The sequence below is a fragment of the Eumetopias jubatus genome, unplaced genomic scaffold (genome assembly GCF_037043125.1).
Source record: "Eumetopias jubatus isolate StellerSeaLion01/CBP00866 unplaced genomic scaffold, mEumJub1_p1.0 scaffold_3, whole genome shotgun sequence".
In the NCBI taxonomy this organism is placed as follows: domain Eukaryota; kingdom Metazoa; phylum Chordata; class Mammalia; order Carnivora; family Otariidae; genus Eumetopias; species Eumetopias jubatus.
Genome location: NW_028274809.1, coordinates 63,073,677 through 63,094,328, shown reverse-complemented (window position 1 = coordinate 63,094,328; position 20,652 = coordinate 63,073,677). Strand labels below are relative to the sequence as shown.

The 20,652-nt window shown below is 38.7% G+C and overlaps 1 protein-coding gene across 1 annotated transcript; it reads left to right on the top strand.

Moving 5' to 3' along the window:
* The first annotated feature begins 13,176 nt into the window (after positions 1-13,176).
* On the top strand, positions 13,177-19,442 carry G6PC2 (glucose-6-phosphatase catalytic subunit 2). Its single transcript, XM_028121384.1, has 5 exons — positions 13,177-13,394; positions 13,965-14,074; positions 15,910-16,024; positions 18,027-18,142; positions 18,931-19,442. The coding sequence occupies exons 1-5, from the start codon at positions 13,177-13,179 to the stop codon at positions 19,440-19,442; spliced, it is 1,071 nt and encodes a 356-aa protein (XP_027977185.1).
* Positions 19,443-20,652: the final 1,210 nt, after the last annotated feature.

The following is a 20,652-nucleotide window of genomic DNA, read 5'->3' as shown; positions in this document are numbered from 1 at the left end:
ACATTTCCAAAATTTCTTAAGTCTCTGTTTTTGACCATGTGAAACAGAAACAAAGCACAATACCTAATACTGGTATTCCTTGCCCCAGCAGAAACTCAATGACACAAAACTTTTCATGGACAAGTTTCTTGGTACCCACCCTTTCTGATAGTCTGTGTTGCTGATAAAAGTGAAAAGAGGCGGGGAAGCCAGAAGTAATTCAAGGTTTTCAACTCTGATATCTGTACGAATGGTGATGCTATTGGTGGGATGGAAATCATCTTCATGGTTGTTTGGTGTGCTGGGGGAAGGGTGATGCAGAGAGGTGAGGCAGGAGAGGAAATTGTTGGGAGATCCAAGTGTTAATATCCCGTAGGCATGTTACTTCTTTAGTCAATTCAACAGTGGCTAACTGCTCCAACTCTGCAGTAAGACTGCCTGAGTTTGAAATCCAGGCTCCATCATTTACTAAGTTTTATGTTGGGCAAGTTACTTGGCCTATTGGACCTCAGTTTCCTCATCTGTAAAGTGAGGGTAACAATAATAATACCTTCTACTTTCGTATACCCAATATGAAGACTGAAAGAGATTATAAATGTAAATGCCTTAGAAGAGGTCCCTATAAGTACTCAAAATGGTTTCTTGTTTTCATGATTTTATACTCTACCTACTTCCTGTGCAATAGACTGTCATATTAAAACACATATAAGTAAGACTTTAAATAGAACAAAATCTAAGTTGGCCAAGAATAAGAGAAATTATTGCAATTGAATACTCACTTTAGCCAAGGCAAAACATATTGCTCCCATTACAAGACAATCACACTACTTGTTGAATTTTGATCTTAAGGAAACATGCATTCTGCTATGTCTGGATAAGTATAGAATATATTCCTTCCACCCAATCCAAGTTGAATTAATTAGTTAGGTGTGGTTATTTAGCATTCTCCATTTAAGAATTTGCCAATATCTCACAAATATAACAATTTTAGTTTCAACATATAGATACTAAATTTCAAACAATAGTCTGAAAACAGCTTCAGTAACTTCTTTAGGCCATTACTAGTTCAAGATAATAAATTATTTCCCCAGCTTGAAATAATGCTTGGACCATCTCTCTAATGCATTCCTGATAGAATCTGGCAAAGCATGACCAATCTATGAGCAAAATGGAAAAAAAAAAGAGTTTATTAGCAAGGCTTTGAGATATTCACCACTGACACAAGGCTACAACTATATCTCTTAGACTAAGGTGAACATCTTGCAGCTGACTCATTTTTCTGCCTTCTTTAGTGGATTATTCTTGCTAAGTTGACTCCAATTATTAGTGGGCAGAAACATCCAGATGGTCCTCAGAATCGATTCTTGTGGTGTACAGAAGATCTCTTCTTTTCTACTCTTCCAGCTTTTCTGACACTATTTTGGGGGGCCTATAGAACATTGCTATCTTGCAGAATTTCAAACGGGAAGGAACTAGAACTCCATTAAAATCATCTGAGGACCAGAAAGAGGCACAAGCTATTCAACTTGAATTTCCTAAAGGATGGACAAGATGCAGGGATACTGGTCAGGAACTCCAAGTAAATGAAATTGATTCACTATTTGCATCCTTCTTGATAAAGCTGAGGAGGAAAGAAAAATAGGAAAAGAACACAGAGGATATACACTTTAAAGAGTGGAAAATATCTATGGCTTGTACGATGGAGTTAAAATTATTATTTTCATCTCTGACCATGGCATGTTTGTGAAAATAAACCCTTGATTATAGGTCAAAAAGTCTTTACTACTATTTTCTTTCATTACTGTTAAGGATTCAAACACCAACAATAAAACATATGTGTAAATAACATGCTCAGGGGTACCTGGTATTGGGTACCCTATCCTAAGAGCTAATTCAGACCAACAAAATCAGGACAAATTATTACCAACATTTAACACATCACAACATGAGTCAGATTCCAGCCAAGGGACTGTTATTAATAAGCTTAGACATATAGTTTGCTGTAATATCTCCTTTCATTTCACAGATATTTATTCAAGGACTTCTGATTTCTGATAATATTTATCTTAAAGCAAAATCGTATCTATTGGCATCTCAGAACTTGAGCTGAATGAATAATGATGCTTGTTTCTAAGGTTTTCACTGGTCCAGGCTAGTGAATACAGTACTTAACAAGACTCATGGAGGGGTGCTGACTGGACCACCAGCTTGATGAATTACTTACTGGACCTTGGACTGGGGCAAGTGGTTGTCCCACTGATGTGCAGACTTTAGGGCAGCCCCTGGGTGTCCACTCTCTTTTATTCTTTCTCAGAGCTCATCCCCAACCAAGGAGTGAGGGAGAAACTTCTGTGTCATTTGTCAAAATGATCCTCTCTAGAAGAAAAGGTGAATGGTTTCTCTCTATTCCACCAAATGCAGTTAGAAACAACCAGCTTTTCTTTCTGTTCAGCACAGCTTCCTTGGCTTTAAAAAGGAAAAAGCAGAAGCTCCCCTATCACAACTCCATACAACACCACCATCATCACTATCATCATACATACCTGCCTTTCATTTCAACCCAGCCAGGAGTTTCGGGATATCTATTATGTGCCATGTGCTGAGAGGGGCACTTTATTCTCTGGGATATATATGGTCTGTAACCCAGGTCAGGGGAGGGGGTAGTAGGAAGTAGGTATGTATTTCCAGTCTGGGAGCTTCTGGGCCAAGGTTACAGGAGCCTTGGTCAGACTGACTGAAACTCCATTGCTCCTTCTCTGGAAACTTGATTCTTTCTCCAATGGGTGAAGGATCATGGGGTACAAGAAGAAAGGTCATTGTCCTCTATGGCACATACCCTTGCTGAGTAGATACCTTTAATCTTGGGGCAGAACTCAGGATTAAAATGATAAAAGCAATGCCATGGTTAAGATTAAAAGTTTTCCACTTTTCTGGATATAAGGATCCCTTTATGACATATACATTTATACTGAACTCCCCAAATGCTAACTAGTACTTGTACTTTCAATATCTGTTCACTGAGAAAATTAAAAATGATAAAGAGTTACTATGAATTCAGAAGAGAGGAAAGCTCTTTGGGCAGATTCCAGGTTAAGAACAAGTAATAGAAAATGCCTGTGTTCAAAAGACTCTTGAACAAAAACTTTAAATTCTCTAGATCTCTGCATGGCCTATGTCAGGAGTCATTGGAAAAGATGATTCAAGAAAATGTCTCTTATGATAATTGCTATGATCAAAGCACAGTATATCCAAAGTGAAGTCAACCTTTAGTGCCAGATTTTACCTGGAGCCTTTCATTTCCTCCCTAAAATTTAAAAAAGGGCTAGGACCTCCAGCATGGTGGGGTGAAGAAGTCACCAAATCCTTTCCCCAAAAAAGCAACTATAAAACTGGACAAAATTATAAAAAACAACCATTTCAGTGCCCTGGAAATAACCCAAAAGCTTACAGCAAACTAAGACGCATTTATTCCTGAAAAAAATACTAAAAAACATAATTATTTTGAGTATTAAAAATACTCAAAAACAAGTCAGAGACAGAAGGCTACATATTATATAACTCCCATTGCATAAAATGTCCTTTGCGTAAAATACCCTTTGCATAAAATATCCAGATAAGGCAAATCCACAGAGACAGTTCAGTCTTTGCTTAGAGCTGGGAGTGGAAGCAAACATTAACTGCATGAGGGCACAAGGGAACATTCCACAGTGATGGAGACATTCTAAACTTGTTTGTGGTGATGGTTGCCCAACTCCGTAAATTTACTAGAAATAACTGAATTGTACATTTACAATGGTGAACTTTATGATATATAAATTATCCCTCAAATTGCTCATTTATACCTCAAAATCATTAAAATAAAAAATATGAAGGACATCAACACTTCAAAGAAAAGAAAGTGTACATTTTCCAAACATACAAAAGACATTCTATATAGTAATAAAGATCCTGATGTACAGTAAAGTTTGAGAATACCTACAGTAGGTATTCTTTGGGCCATCTATAAAAAGGAACCCAGGTGCAAAGTGTCTTAACTGTACTATGAAGAAAAAGAATAGTATTGCCCAATGGGCTGCTCTGTGGGGTCCTTTGGTGATCCAAGGAAAAGTTTATGAATGTATAGTTCACGACCATTTGTAGAGAAGAATGAATAATGAGACAAGTGGAGGGGGTACCTAGAAAATCAAAAGCCAGGTCACTTATAACAGTGTCATCATGGAATGCCAGTATTCCCGGAATCCTAACCGGAATGGAAGTAATTCTTTTCTGAAAGTCACTACGGTCTCAACTCAGTCCGAAATAAATCCATTTTACATTACAGGGTGCCACTGGAGAGATTTCAAATACAATTATTTGACAGCAGGCAGATAAGCTTGTAGTAAAATGTTAATGACCACGCACAAAGACATAAAGGTCAATGCCTCCAAAATACGCTTTTGTTTACTACCACTGCACCAGTGACACAAGCTAAAGTCAAATATCTCTGAATGATATTGAATTGCAAAGAGCACTATACCTCAGAGATGAATGGTTCATCTCATGATAAGAATGTATCTTGTGGCTATATATTTGGCATGCGGAGCATATTAAAGGAATTCTAGCCTCTGTCCTACAGGTTGCAATCTAAGTAAAACTGGCAGGACTTAACTGCCAATCGAAACCCCAGGAAAACCTAAATGAATCAGAGTAAGAAAGTTTTGGAAAGGGGCGCCTGGGTGGCTCAGTTGGTTGAGTGACTGCCTTCGGCTCAGGTCATGATCCCAGGGTCCTGGGATCAATTCCCACATCGGGCTCCCCTGGCTCTGCAGGAAGCCTGCTTCTCCCTCTGCCTCAGCCTGCCACTTTCCCTGTTTGTGCTCTCTCTCTCTCTCTCTCTGTGTCAAATAAATAAATAAAATCTTAAAAAAAAAAAAGAAAGAACTGGAATTATTCAACCATTGGAGTTAACTGGAAAGAAGGCAACAGTACAGAGTTTTGAGACTGGCTGTAGTATTAAAAGATTTTTAAAAAGTCATTAAGAGGAAGGGAGTCATTCAGACAAGCAAATCATGCTGGGGAGATTGGAGTACTGAAGATAACTCAAGAAACAGGAAATGAAAGGATCCTGGGTGTAGGCACCATGGAAATTAGATGGGATTCCAGTGAACCTTACACTATACTTAACTCACTTGGGCCAGGGATTCCATTGAGAATCTTGTGAAAGCCGTGGCCTTCTTCCAAGTAACATGCACATGCACTAATATTTTGCATATGATTTCAGAAAGTTTGATGACCTCTAAATAGGTCAAATTCAGGTCATGGACTCTTGGGCTAGTGGCCAAAGAGATTCAGCTAATATTAGAACCAAATCACACACTTTTTTTTTTTTCCTAAATAGGTAACTCAAAGTTTATTTAATAGGAGTTTTTTTTCTTTTTTTTGTTTTTTTATTGTTATGTTAATCACCATATATTACATCATTAGTTCTTGATGTAGTGTTCCATGATTCATTGTTTGTGCATAACACCCAGTGCTCCACACAGAATGTGCCCTCTTTGATACCCATCACCAGGCTAACCCATCCCCCCACTCTCCTCCCCTCTAGAACCCGCAGTTTGTTTTTCAGAGTCCATCATCTCTCATGGTTCATCTCCCCCTCTGACTTACTCCCCTTCATTCTTCCCCTCCTGCTATCTTCTTTTTCTTTTTTCTTAACATATGTTGCATTATTTGTTTCAGAAGTACAGATCTGTGATTCAACAGTCTTGCACAATTCACAGTGCTCACCATAGCACATACCCTCCCCAATGTCTATCACCCAGCCACCCCATCCCTCCCACCCCCCACCACTCCAGCAACCCTCAGTTTGTTTCCTGAGATTAAGAATTCCTCATATCAGTGAGGTCATATGATACATGTCTTTCTCTGATTGACTTATTTCACTCAGCATAACACCCTCCAGTTCCAACCACGTCGTTGTAAACGGCAAGATCTCATTCCTTTTGATGGCTGCATAATATTCCATTGTGTATATATACCACATCTTCTTTATCCATTCATCTGTCGATGGACATCTTGGCTCTTTCCATAGATTGGCTATTGTGGACATTGCTGCTATAAACATTGGGATGCACGTACCCCTTCGGATCCCTAGGTTTGTATCTTTGGGGTAAATACCCAGTAGTGCAATTACTGGATCGATTTCAAATTGTATTTGAAATCTCTCCAGTGGCACCCTGTAATGTAGCTCTATTTTCAACTGTTTGAGGAACCTCCATACTGTTTTCTGGAGTGGTTGCACCAGCTTGCATTCCCACCAACAGTGTAGGAGGGTTCCCCTTTCTCCGCATCCCTGCCAACATCTGCCGTTTCCTGACTTGTTAATTTTAGCCATTCTGACTGGTGTCAGGTGGTATCTCATTGAGGTTTTACTTGGATTTCCCTGATGCTGAGCGATGTTGAGCACTTTTTCATGTGTCTGTTGGCCATTAGAACCAAATCACACACTTTTAAAGATTGCTTCCACTCAAAAGTGTTTTAACTGGCACGGCAGAGTTCTAGTCCTTGAACAAAACACCAAGGAATTAAATGGAGAGTTCTACCACAGCGGGAAGAAAAGTTCTTGATCCCGAAGAGCAGGGTGGGTGTGCAATTTTCTGAAGACTCTCATTATGTGGAGGACATCTGGCTTGATTCTAAGATGCGGTGGTGAACCGTTCGGATTTGGCTCTGCTGTCTTGAAGTTGTCTTCGTTCTCAGGGTACAGGGGAAGGTTGAAGTTTGCGACCAGTTCAAAGACTGAACTCGGTAAGTATTTAACACAAAGAAGAGAGAGGATGGATTTAGCATGAGAAAGAGGAATAGAGGGAAGGGGAGAGAAAGGAAGGAGAGAGAAAAGGGAGGGAGGAAGAGGCAGATATGTCAGAGCTCAAAGGAGAAGTAACAGAATGTTTGTGTATAAGACTGAAATGTTATCACTTTGCCCTCCTTCTACTCTGCTCAAGAATCTCATGATTGGAGGTCAACTTCACTTTTACAAACTGTTTGGCAAAATAAGAACAACAAATGTTAATTATAGCTAATTTTTTTTTATTTTTAATATTTTTTTAGTGTTTACCATGGGCTTTAATTAAAAAAAGAGAGAGAAAGAATGGAAAGGAGATTCCAAAGGAGGGAAACAAAAACACACCAAATCTGCATCCATGGGGAAGAAGGGGGAATGATACAGACCCCAAATAAGGGATCTGAGAAAAAAATGCCTTAGCATAGAAGTAGAGAAAGTAGTATAAGAAAGGGTCAACTACACACAGGACATACAGGAGGTGTATGACAGCTTGTATCATCATTCATCATTCATTCAGAGATGAATTAAGATGGAGCTTCAACAATTTGATGTGTAGAAGAACCACACAGGAAGCTTACTAAAATGCACATTTTTGGACCTCGATCCCAAAGAGTCTGATTCCATAGTCTGGCGTGGGCCTGGGAATCTATATGCAGGTGGCAGGAAGCAGGTGGTCCATAGACCACACTTTGAGAAAGAAAACCTCAAAAGGAGGATAGAGGTAGATCTCCACTTTTTTGGATCTTGGGCTGCATAACTTAGACATGCCTTTGTTCCATCATTTGGTAAACTGATTTGGGACAGACCTTAATCCTAACAACCTTGACTTTGAGATGACTCAGTGTATGAGGCAGGCTCTGTTATTGAAGGGAAAAACTCTATGTGAAGATTATTAGTACCAGAAAAGAACAAATTCCCTGCCTCTCTCTCTTGCTGGGAACCACATAGGATAAGTACTGGAGAGCATCCTTACCCCAAGCCATGGCAACTCTGCTGGCAGATGGCAAAATTTTACATTAACTCCTTTTTAAATTTTAGCTTTATAATTATGTGAAACATTTACATGGTTTCAAAGTCAAGTCTAGAAAATAAGTATATTTAAAGAAATCTAGCTTTTCCCATTCACTCTATCCCCTTCTTTTCTTTATAGAGAACTTTAAAAAATTATTTATTCTTCTACTCTCTTTAAACACAAGCAGATGTGAACATATATTACTTTTTTCTTAGGTAAACATTATATATAATTTTCTCCATCTTAAAGAAGCATTCTTGACCCAGCCACTTTATAACATCTTTGTGGAAAAAATGCATTTGAGTTGAGACTAACTGAATAAAAAACCTTTTTTTAAGCCTCTTTACATAAGTTAGCACTCACATCAAGTTTTGTTTAATAATTCATTCATTCAATAAAGAGATATTTAGTGAATAACAAGGAAAGACCCAGGTGCAGGTCCAGATTTTGTGAGAGGTAAAACTCTTCTAATATTGGGGCCTCTCTTTAATAAAAAAGAATATAAAATTATTAATATGCTGTACAACTCCCAGCAGCTCCCAGCAATAACCTGCCATAGGACAGGCTCATGCAAGATTCCCGGGAAATCAACCCCAGCATGGTCTTGTGCTGGGGTCTATGCTGGTGGCTGGTACACAAAGCAAACATGATCCCTTATTTTATGGAGCTTGCACTATGGTACAGGAAAGAGAGATTAAAGACATAAGCTCAAATCATTGTTAAGTAAATCCCTGGTACGGGCTGAATTTCATCCCCCAAAATTCGTATATTGAAGTCTTAACCCCAATACCTCAGAATGTGACAATGGAGATAGGGTCTTTAAAGAGTTAACTAAGTTAAAATGAGGTCATTAGGATGGGACCTAACCCAATATGACTGGTGGACATCCCAACAAAGGATGACCATGTGAAGACACAGAAAGAAAATGGCCATCTACAAGCCAAGGAGAGAGTCTTCAGAAGAAGCTATTCCTGCAGACACCTGGGACATGCAGCTTCCAGAACTGTGAGAAAATAAATTTCTGTCCTTTAAACCACCCAGTCTATTGCTTTCTGTGTCAGTCCCAACAGACTAATATAATCCGTTAAAAGAAAAGAGTGTTTGAGAGAAAGCACTCTCAAAGGAATGGCAAGGATGCTGGTCAGAGATGGCATCTCTAAGGAAGTGCATATAAGCTGAGATATGAAAAGACTAAAAATGATAAACTATAGGGAACAAAAAGACTAAGCAGATCTTGTTAAAAGGCAAAAGAAATCAAAGTGCTTTTACTTCAGTTAATTATACCACAGCCTATAGAACTAGATAGTCCTCAGGAGACAGTCTCTCTAAATTAACTACCTAAGATGAAAAACTAATGTGCAGCTAAATTCATCACAGTCCACAGACTCTGAGGGACTGAATGAGCATGAAGTTGAATTCTTAATTGTAAGACAAAATGTATTTGAAGTCATTCATACCCTGGTTTAGGGAAAAGACATTTCTGAAGAAAATGAATATGATGAAATATGTACCTTAAACTCTTCTCAGAAAAAGAATAAAGAGGAGTAATGTCCTTCCTCGTGGCTCATTAAAGAGATTATGGAAATTATAGAACCTGAATATGAAAAACAAAAAAGCCGAAGCATAGACTCTGATTAGTCAAGGCTAATGCCTCATACAGAGTAGCGCATACCTGAATAAATTCATTTATCTTTGGTAAGCAAGACTATGCTCTCTTTTTGACTCAATGAATAATAAGAATTGTAGAATTATAGGATAGACAAGGGATTCCCTTATTTCTTGGTGGGATGCCACATCAACTTCTTCTGACACATACTTACTCAATTTGTTTTGTGAGGGACTGAATTTTCAAGTGGACAATGGCCAGACCAAATATGACAACAGAATTCTGACCCAAAACCTCTGAAGCAATCTGCCCAGAATGGTCAGGATTTGGTCAATGACTGCCAGCTTCCCTATTTTTGCCCCAGCTTCCTACTCAGGATCAACCAGAGAAAGCTAAACAGGCTCCCCAAACCCATCACATAAAATGTGCAGCTTCTAGTTAACTCATCTCCCGCTTGCCTGTGCCAACAACCTCTGATCAGAGCATGCCTGAGGCCTCTCCTTATTCCCACTACACAGTAAAGCTTTTCTAGTCCCTGCCTGCTTCTGAATCTTTGTCAGATGCAAGTGATGGTAGCTGACTCTTGCTATAGCAAACTCAGAATAAATAACCTCTGTCTGTTCTCATTTGAGTGGCTTTCTTTTGTCTGTCCCCAGAGAAGAAGATGCCTGCTGGGTTGCAAGGCTATCAGCAAAGGATGGAAATGAGAGTCAGCTTTAAGCTCTGAAGTGTCCATCTGACTGCTACTTGATACTTCCTTCAGAGAAGATGCCAGAGACTGGGAAGGTAACAGTGGCCCCTGAGTCCCCCTAACAACAGTGTCCCTGCTGTCCAATGATGGGATAAGCCATCCAAGAGAAGTTCAAAGTGGTGATTGTATCTATGAAGTTCTCCTCATGCTCTGGCAGCTGGTCAGATGTGCTTCTGTCAACCAATTTTCTCTCAGGACTACACAGAAAAGCTTCATAGTTAGAACAACGATACAGGTGAATTGGGGGTCTGGGTAGTTGAAAACATTTGAAATAAGCTGGTCATAGCATTAGCTTTTATTCATTTTGCCACTGTTTAAAATCTCACCAATATTGGCTTTGAACAACCTAGACACAGCCTAGACTAAGAAGAAACATTGGTCTGGAAATAAAAATTTGGTCTCCAAACAGAGCTCCTCCACTATAGAAATGACCTGAGCCTGGTTGCTTGCACATTTTCCAACACTAAAACGAGGATTACTGAACTATTGTGAAGTTAAAACTGGATAATAAGAGAGAGTATTTTTGAAGGCAAATAATTGGAAGAGCATAGAATGCAAGGGATTCTAAAGCACAACAGAGCTTTCAGCACATTTGATTTTATCCCAACACATACATCACTCAGATCAGATTAGCACACTAATGGGAGAACCAAAGGTGTAATCCTGGGATGCCTGGGGGAAGAGCAAAACTCTCTGCCGGTGGAGAGAGCCAGTGCTGGCTCACCTCTTCCTGGTTCTCCTCCTGCTGAAATGATAAGAATGATAAAGGAGACTGGTAAATCTCTCACTGTGGATAGACATGAATATTCATTTACTGGTAGCCATTTAAAGTCACTTCCTGGGGGGGCACCTGGGTGGCTCAGTCGGTTAAATGGCTGCCTTTGGCTCAGGTCATGACCTCAGAGTCCTGGGATTGAGCCCTGCAGCAGGCTTCTCACTCAGCCGGGATTCTGCTTCTCCCTCTCCTCTGCTTCTGTCCCTCCTCCCCCTGCTCATGCTCACTCGCCCTCTCTCCTCTTATATAAATAAAATAAAATAAATAATAAAATAAAATAAAATAAAATAAAATATAAAATAAAATAAAAAAATAAAATAAAATAAAATAAAATAAAATAAATAAAATAAAATAAAATAAAATAAAATAAAATAAAATAAAATCACTTTCTGAAAAATGACCTGGTGCCACTTGCCATCCCCCTTTGACTGTCAAACCAGAGTTCTCATCCACAGAAACAAGGCTGTATTTTAACCACCTTCCAGAGGAGCACCACAGAAAACCTGGTGAGGGAGGTTGCCATCAGCATGCCCTGCTTTACGAGGCACATATTTCAGTCGTCACCATTGCTTCACTTCTTCTGGACCACAATACCAAGGTTGTATACAACTGTTACCAGCTTTATAAATTTCTCACTAGATTAGGGTTCTTTCATTACAGAGAGATTCTCTGAAGTCTTGAGAAGATACATCAGTTGTTGTAAAAATTGAATTGAACAAGAAAATCCAGTTATATGCAATAATTTACATATTCGATGTCATTGAAACTTCTTTCAGGTTGACTTTGGGCAGGAGGAGGGGCTTAAGGCTGAAAGGAGAACAGATAATATATACATTGCTTTATAATAATGATTCTCAACCCCAGCTGCCCATTGGAATCACTTGAAAAGTATTTTTTAAATTACCAATGCTTGGGGCCCATCACCAGAAACTTAATTTGTCTGGGGTAGGACGAAGATCCTGAATTTTTAAAAAAAATCCAAAAAGATTTTAACAGGCAGTCAAAGCATTTCCTCTAGGGGTGGCAGCAGAGGTTGGGAAGGTGCATATAGACATTGGATCCCCATGATGATGGCGCTGTTAAATGATGGGGCAGGCCTCCAAGAGAAATCCAAGGTGCCATTCGTAGCCTGTGAAGAAGGTTCCTCATGAGGAGGACATGATGAGAGAAGACAAGGATCTGAATGGTAGGAGAGCAAACACTCGACCTACCCTCCCCCTCCACTGCCGGCTCGGACTTCATTGCTTTGCAGGGACTCTTGAATCCTTGCAGACTTCGTCCTCTAGCTCCAGCACCTCACTGCAGACTTGGACCCCTGGGTCTCTCTGAGCTGCCCTTCTGTTTATTCCCAATCTACATGTTTGTTTGGGTGCTTCCCTCATATTTCTACTGAATGCTGTTTTCAACAAACCTTTTTCCTGATCAGTGAAAAGCCCCTTAAAGATCATTTTTATCTTCCTATTACATGAATGATTCCCCGGTGTTCTCAACTGTATTCTCTTGTCCATAAAAATATGACTCATTCCTAATACAGTTCTATTACCCAAGTGACCTCCTTGTCTGCATTCTTGCCTTATAGCCAAAAAACAGGTTTCCTTGCAGATTTCATATATTTCATGTATTTCCTTCTCTGTCTGTATATGTCATTCTCTCTGCTAATAAAGAAATATCAAAATATTTTTATTTAAAAGCCTGTATCCAGAAAATAACCTGTCATATCACATAAATTTTTCCTGCCCAGATGTTTACTCATCCATTTTTCTCAAAGACCCAATAAAATAGTCAAAAAGCCACAGTCTATTTTAAATTAAAATGCACGGCTTTAAGGACTATTTGACATGCAGTAATTATTTGCGTAGTCTTCTAGCCAAGCATAGAAATTGCCAATGTCTTTGCCCTTGAAGGAAATGAACTGTGCAAAAAATTTCAAGCAAACATGATCCAACTGTGCACATAAAAGGGAGGTTGCATAAGAAATTCATTGTGTCTCTACCCAAATTTTCCCTCGACTTGCCACAGATCAGCATGTACTTCACCTCTTTGGCACCAATTAAAATCATCAACAGATGAGCTTTTCGGCAGAGGAGGGCTGACGTGCCCTCTCACAGATGGTCAGCGTCACATGTTGCGGTAATGGCCACACCCGCCATGAGGGCAGAGTATAAAAACAGTGGGACCCAGAGCATTTCAGCTCCAATTGCTCTATGTTTAGAATTGCCTCTCTTTCGAGATGGATTTCCTTCATAGGAATGGAGTGCTCGCTATTCAGCATTTGCAGAAGGACTATCGAGCTTACTACAATTTTCTAAATTTTATGTCCAATGTTGGCGATCCCCGGAATATCTTTTCTATTTATTTTCCACTTTGGTTTCAACTTAATCAGACAGTTGGAACCAAGATGATATGGGTAGCAGTCATTGGGGATTGGTTCAATCTTATTTTTAAATGGTAAGCCTTCTGTTTGTTTGTTTGTTTGTTTTTTGTAAAGTTTATTCTTAAATTTGTAGCTTTGGCTTAATGATCACATTTCAGATGTGTATAGTTTTACTTGGAAAATCTTTCAGACGTGTCAGTTAACTTGAAACACCTATTCATAAATAGAACTTACAGAAAGCATAGAAATGTATACTTTATTTGACTTATAAGTAAATTCCAAACCCTGTAACACATATGCTGTGATTAAACAAGAAGAGAGTTAAATGAACAGCACCATAATGAACGGATTGATAATTCCAGGGACCACTTGGATATTCCCAGTCTAAGAATCCAAAGCACCCACGGAAGTTTCCCTACAAGGAAAAAAGCCCCTGTTCTTCTTGGAAACTAGGATGCCAAAAACTCCAGATGACTGTGTCATCCTCTATAATGAGACAGACCAGAACCCAAAGTCTCTTAATCATGAGCTTTCCCTGTCAACCCTCTGCTTGAGTCATTTTTATAGGAGAGATAGCTAGTCTTCAGTTAAGCAATAGTTGTGTGTTTAAATATGTATGCATATTTATGTTTCTTTAAATACAGGATATTGTTTGGTCATCGGCCTTACTGGTGGGTCCAAGAAACTCAGATTTACCCAAATCACTCAAGTCCATGCCTTGAACAGTTCCCCACTACATGTGAAACAGGTCCAGGTAAGCAATTATAGCAGCTTCAAGTTACTAAAGATATTCCAACAGAGAGTCATTATGTATGGTTATTACCTAATTACTATATGATATTATATAGGGTATTAAAGAAAATGTCATGGATGCTAAAAGTTCATAAGCATAAAAATTGCTAATGAAAAGGAAAGAAGTTTTATGAATAATCATTTTGTTATTTGTAAAAGGGTAAATTGGGAGACTACTTTCCAAATGATTTTATATTTTCATTTATTTCTTGGAAGAATGTAATGGTTTGATTCTAAAACAAACAAAAAACAACTAGCTAGAAGAAGTTCCCAAAGAACTGTATTAAAATCCTAGAAATGTTGATTTATCTGTTGCTGAGCAACTTGCAAAGTTATTATGGATCTTCTGAGAATCTCATGAATGAGGTAAGGACTTCCTGGTTTTACTATTGCCAGTAGAGATTATTTCTAATTTTAGAATTTCTTTCTTTCAAACTTCTTTTTTTGTCTTGTGTATATAGCATATAAGTAAACTTCTTGGACCGAATGTAAAATCTTTGCTATGAAAGTTGAGTTTATGAAAAGGTTTATATATATATAAGGGAAAATTGCATGTTATGTAATGTGTGATACTGTACCTTACCACAGTTTGTTACATAGCAAAAAATTCTTGCCATTTGACATCCTGAAACTAACACTGAATATAGTGAATGTATAAGTTCCTAATGAGTTCCCCAAATATATTTCTTTCTTGCTCCCATAAAAGTATACATCCATTTGTCATACTATTTATCACACTGTACTATAATTAATTCTTTACATATATATGGCTCCCCCAATAACCTGTCCCATCAGGACAGGGATGACGTGTATTTTATCTTTGTGCAACCAATGTGGAATGGATGGATGGATGGATGGGTAACCTTTGAGACCATTGAAAGACTACTTTGGTTTATCCCAGCATTTCCCAGCAATGTTCTACCTCATAAGACATTTTCTGAAGGAAAAAAAAAAGAGAGAGAGAGATTGTATTCTACATTCACTCCCTGAAGATTTACAACTCATGTAAGCATATAAGAGGCTCTGAAAAATCCTGTATAAGATATAGCTTTGAAAGAACTATAGCTGTAAGAAATAGATTGTCTTTGTTTAATGTAGTGTTTTTAAAAAACAGACTGGTGTTTAATCTGAATAAATCTCCAGTTGGTAAAAACTCATGGTGAACATCAAAGTAAATGAATTTTTAAAAAATCAAGCTGCGTGGGAAACACATTCTGGAAGTAGGAAGGCTGCCCGGCTTCTGTCAGGATTGATGCCCTTTACAGCTTCCCTCATTCATTTAATGACAAAGACACCTGTTGCAGTGACCAGCCACAAGGTAGGCCCAGAGGTAGCCACTGGTACATGGTAGTCTCTTGTAAGTCAATTGGTAAAGCAGAACATAGTAATGATATCCTTCAGATATTTGACTTTTCAGCCCAAGGAGAATAAACTGATTGAGGATCCAATGCAGGTACTTTAATTTTCTCATCAATTAAAAACAATTAGGCATGAAAGACATGGAGGGCTGTGACAGATTTTGGTACAACAGCCTAAGTTCTTAATTAGCCTCGAACATTTTGATTTCTGGCATTTAATGAACTTGAAAATATCTGAAAAAATTTTTCTTGAAATAGTGTTTTGAGGCTCCATTTGACTCGATTTCTTTTATTTCTATCTATTTCTAAACATTACATGTAGCCTGTGGTTTTTTTTCCAAGTTATGTGTAACTTTCATGGCTAATATTCTACTGTCTATTTCTGATACCGATACTCTATTAACCACCTTTCAAATGGATCGGCACTTTGTTGTTGCAGGAAGTCCATCTGGCCATGCAATGGGCTCATCGTGTGTCTGGTACGTCATGGTAACCGCTGCCCTGAGCCACACTGTCAGTCAGATGGATAAGTCGTTGACAACTTACCTGCACAGGTCAGCTTTGCTCCAGTTTCTGTAGCACTGGAATGTGAATACAGAAAGTCTTGAATACAGAAAGCCCTTTAAAAATTTACTTTGGTGTATTTTTAGTTGTTGAAATGTGCTTATTCTATTCGATCATAGCCAAAATAGCAAAATGAATAGAAAGTTAATATTTTGCTTTAAGATAATGTCCTCATCAGCTCAGAGCTGTTGCCACATTATAAGGATGGAAATGTTTAATTGATTAATGACTCGCTGGAAGTGCCTTTAGGTTTCCATAATACAATAATCACTTTGGTAGCTCATAAGTCATCTAAAATTATATAAGGAAGTATTTTTGCATGCATATTCCCTTGCTTTAAGATTAACGAGAAGTTTGGGAATTATCACTCCCCTTGAATGTATCAGTTTAGAAAAATTATGTTTCCTTCTTTGAATAACCAATGTTTTTGACATCAATAACATATATTCTAGCCTTAAAGACTAGCAACCTTTTTAATTAAAAACATTCTAAAGGCAAACTTAAATTTGTTAGTAGACTTAATGTTAGTAGAATCATAGTGTTTAGAATGACCTGGAACTTTAATATAAGATTATTCATAACTCTTATAAGAATTGGGATGTTTCCTTCTCTTTTCTCCTGAAATACTTACCTATCATTAAAACAATTCTGAGCACCACTTTAATCATACATTATTAGGCTACTGAGATAAGATTTGTCAGTTAATTGCTTAAAAAATACTATAACATATACCATTATTTAAAGTTCTTCTAAAATAAAAAAAAAAAAATTCCAAGATCCATCACATATTGCACTTTTTAGAGTACTATTGGGCAATATAAGAAACCAGCCACCAAAGAAATTTGGGTATTTTCACAAAGTTTATTCTAATGAGACCACAACTTGTACACCTTAATGTGTTCGTTATCCAACCCCAAACAACCAGTCAAAAGTTATAATTTAAAGAAATTAACATTTTCTATCCATGGACACATTTTTGAAAGAGAATCTAAATAATCCTCACCTTTTCTCTGCAGTTAATTTCTTCCTCAAAGTTCCAGACCTTGCGAAACATTTGTTTCTTTTAAAAAATAAGTTCTATAATTCCCTTTAGATTTTTGTAACTGCAACATTTCCTTTGTCCATCCGTATTTACTGAGTGCCTATTCTTTATCTTAATATTACCAAATCCCTGTTTATTCTTCTTCCATATGGATAACTTCTATTTACTTCCTCTTGGAAAGTCTCATTCTTTCTATTTCTTAGTTTTTCAATAACAGTTTGCTCCGATTATCAGTAAAAAACATTCAGCAGCAGAAACCCAAGGATTCCTATAACTGAATATCACTAATTCTTTATGAAAATGATGAGCTTGGACTTTAGTATTTTTGTAAGCTTTTTGCAAATTGCTGCTTCCAATCTGAAGTATATAATGTCTAAGTCAATTCCCTTGTCTCTTATTTTCCATTTGTCAAAAAACAAAGAATCAGAACTCTTGAGCATCTGTAAAATTAAACCCAGTGAAAATTTGTCCTTGATGAAATGCTTGTGTGACTTTCATCAGAGTGGTAGCTGCCTCTCCAGTGAGTTTTCTTCAGACAAAAACATGTTGGGACAGAAAAAAAGGCAGCACATACAACAGAGAGTAAAAGTGTATATGATCCATTCTAGGTCATTCTGGATTATGAGTAATTCCCCCGAATTTGAACTGCCCATATTCCATTAAAATAATTATCAGGATGTCAAATTGGCTTCCTTTTATAGCACTTATTAAAATCTCAGGATATTGCACTGGTTAAGCTTAATGCATTGCTAAATGGAAAAACCTCTGTTGAAGCTTTTCAGATCCTATGGAGCACATGAAAACATTGTGAAAAAAAATGACTCTCGAATCATAGTTATGTCACAGTTAGATGGATTCCTCTGAGAAAGATCTTCTGGTGTCACCCCCTTAATTTTAAGAGTGATACAATTTCTTTGCTTTTTACGTTTATATCTATTCTTCCATCGTAGACTGACCTGGTCATTTCTTTGGAGTCTTTTTTGGTTGATTCAAATCAGTGTCTGCATCTCCAGAGTATTCATAGCAACACATTTTCCTCATCAAGTTATTCTTGGAGTATTTGGTGGTAAATATGATCACTTACCTTGAGTTGTGTCATTGGAAAGCTTTAGTGTCATTTGTTTTATGTCGTCGGATTCTCCCTGGTAGTCAGTACCCCAGTCTCAGGTAACTCTGTCAAGCCACTGATACCAAATGCTACCCTGGGAGCATAAGGAGTTTCCACACACCTCTCAAATCCTCCATGTACACGATGGCATGGTCTCATTCGATGGCATAAAGACATAACCTCTCAGTGAGTGGGGCTTCTCTGAAGGGTGGCTAGCGCCACATCCAACACCCAAGCTATCAGCCCAGACAGAGGGCTGGTATCTTGGTTTGGGGGACTTCATAATGGCCCTCCAGGCTGCATGCCACGCCACTCTCTTCGATACACCTGAAGTGATTATTACATGACCTTGGACTTCATTGAGCAGCTGCTTTGTATTCCTGAAGCGGCGTTCAACGTGCTTGAGTTTCCGCCATTTAGCCCCACATACCTTTCAAAGGCTCTTTAGTTAATTGGCTATGGCAATTGGAATATTAATTGCGAGCACCTAGGGCTCTGCCTGTAGAGTGTTTGCCACCCAGTGCCACGGACTTCTGAACGATTCACTTGTGGATGGATGGTGGAAAAAGCATGGGGCAAGTATTTTAGCTACTGCCTAGGGAAAGGGCTTTGTAAAATGATTAGGACCTAGATGTCTAAAGCCTTTTATCATGAACACGATGGTAAATTCTTTAATACAGAGAGGAATGATTCCTGAGGAGCTCAAGGGCACATGGTCATCTGCAGTGTCTTTATCTAATCCCCAGGCATGCTTGTGGCGGAGGCCTTTGAACACACTCCAGGCATCCAAACAGCCGGCCTGAGCACATATCTGAAGACCAACCTCTTCCTCTTTCTGTTTGCGCTCGGCTTTTACCTGCTTCTCAGACTGTTTGACATTGACCTGCTGTGGTCTCTGCCCATAGCCAAGAAATGGTGTGCCAACCCTGACTGGATCCACATTGACACCACGCCTTTTGCCGGACTCGTGAGGAATCTTGGGGTGCTCTTTGGCTTGGGCTTTGCAATCAACTCAGAGATGTTCCTTAGGAGCTGCCGAGGGGAAAATGGCTACAAGCTGAGCTTCCGGCTGCTCTGTGCCGTGGCCTCGTTGATCACACTGCAGCTCTACCATTTCATCAAGATCCCCACTCATGCAGAGCATTTATTTTACGTCCTGTCTTTCTGTAAAAGTGCATCCATCCCACTGACTGTGGTCGCTCTGATTCCCTACTGTATTCATGTGTTAATGAAACCAAGTGAAAAGAAGATTAATTAGAGTTGTGCAGGGGCTTAGTGCTCAGTGGTCCCAGCTCCTCCTCCATCTTCCAGCAGAACCACAGAGCAGGGGCAGACGGGAGGCTTCCAAGCAGAGGTTACAAAACGGCGGCCACAGACCCCATCCTAACCTATGCTTAGTTTTGCCTTCACGGTGGTCTCCCCCCAGCCTCCATTTTAAATTAGTTACCAACATTTGAAAACTGGAATATTTGACATAAAAATCTGAATTTCTGTATTTTCTTGACAAATCTGACAATATGGCACCTCAGGGCCTGCATTCCTACCTGGAAACAATCTACCGTTGCTGACCGATTATCCCCAGTAAGGAGCAGCCTTCTCCATTTTCTCACAGTCCCAACGGGAGCCTCAGTATCAGTTACGTTCATCATAGGAAGGTCAGGCCGTTTATGGCTCCTGTGGGCATTTTAGTGGGAGCCCCAGTCAAACCCAATCCTCTCAGTTTTCAGATAAGGAGAGGGAGTTTCATTCAGCTGTGAAAGCACTTGCTGTTGTCACACCATTGTCAGAACAGGAATTAGAACCCAAGTTTTCTCACGGGTATTTTCATTACACTGTTTTGTTTCTTCATTTTTAAGAAGTAAAAATCTGTTAAGAGTGAATGCTTCTGTGATGATTGCCATGTAAATCAGCTGTTTTTCCAGAAATGTCATTAAAATCCCACATCCTCTTTGACTTGCACTGTGCAGAGTGTTGATGGGGCCAGCCATGGCTCTAGGTATGGCTACATATACAGGGGAAACAGGTCAGGTTACTGTCTGGACTTGAACCTCTGCTTAATTCCTGGTCTCTGTTTTACAGTAGTGCTTTCTAATATTTCAATAAATGCTGCTGAAGATGTCCTGCTTAGAACATTATTTACCAGTCTTTCAAAGCCTAGGAAATCAAGTGCTTTCCTCAAGGTCATGCTCCAACCCAAGAAAACCATTAATTGAGTTAATCTTTGTATATACTTAGCTGTGATGAAGATCTATAGCTTTACTTTATGAAATTATTATTGAAAGAATATTGATATTATACTAAGAATTTCTCAACAAGAGTTTTTTTTTTTCTTCTTTTCCCTCATTGGATCTAATAATTCTGGACTTTAAGTTGATAATTATGTCATTTCAATCAAGTACATTTTGAGTCAGATTTTGCTACACATCCTTGTTACCTGTGGTCCACCACAATGTTTTATGTAGCTCTTC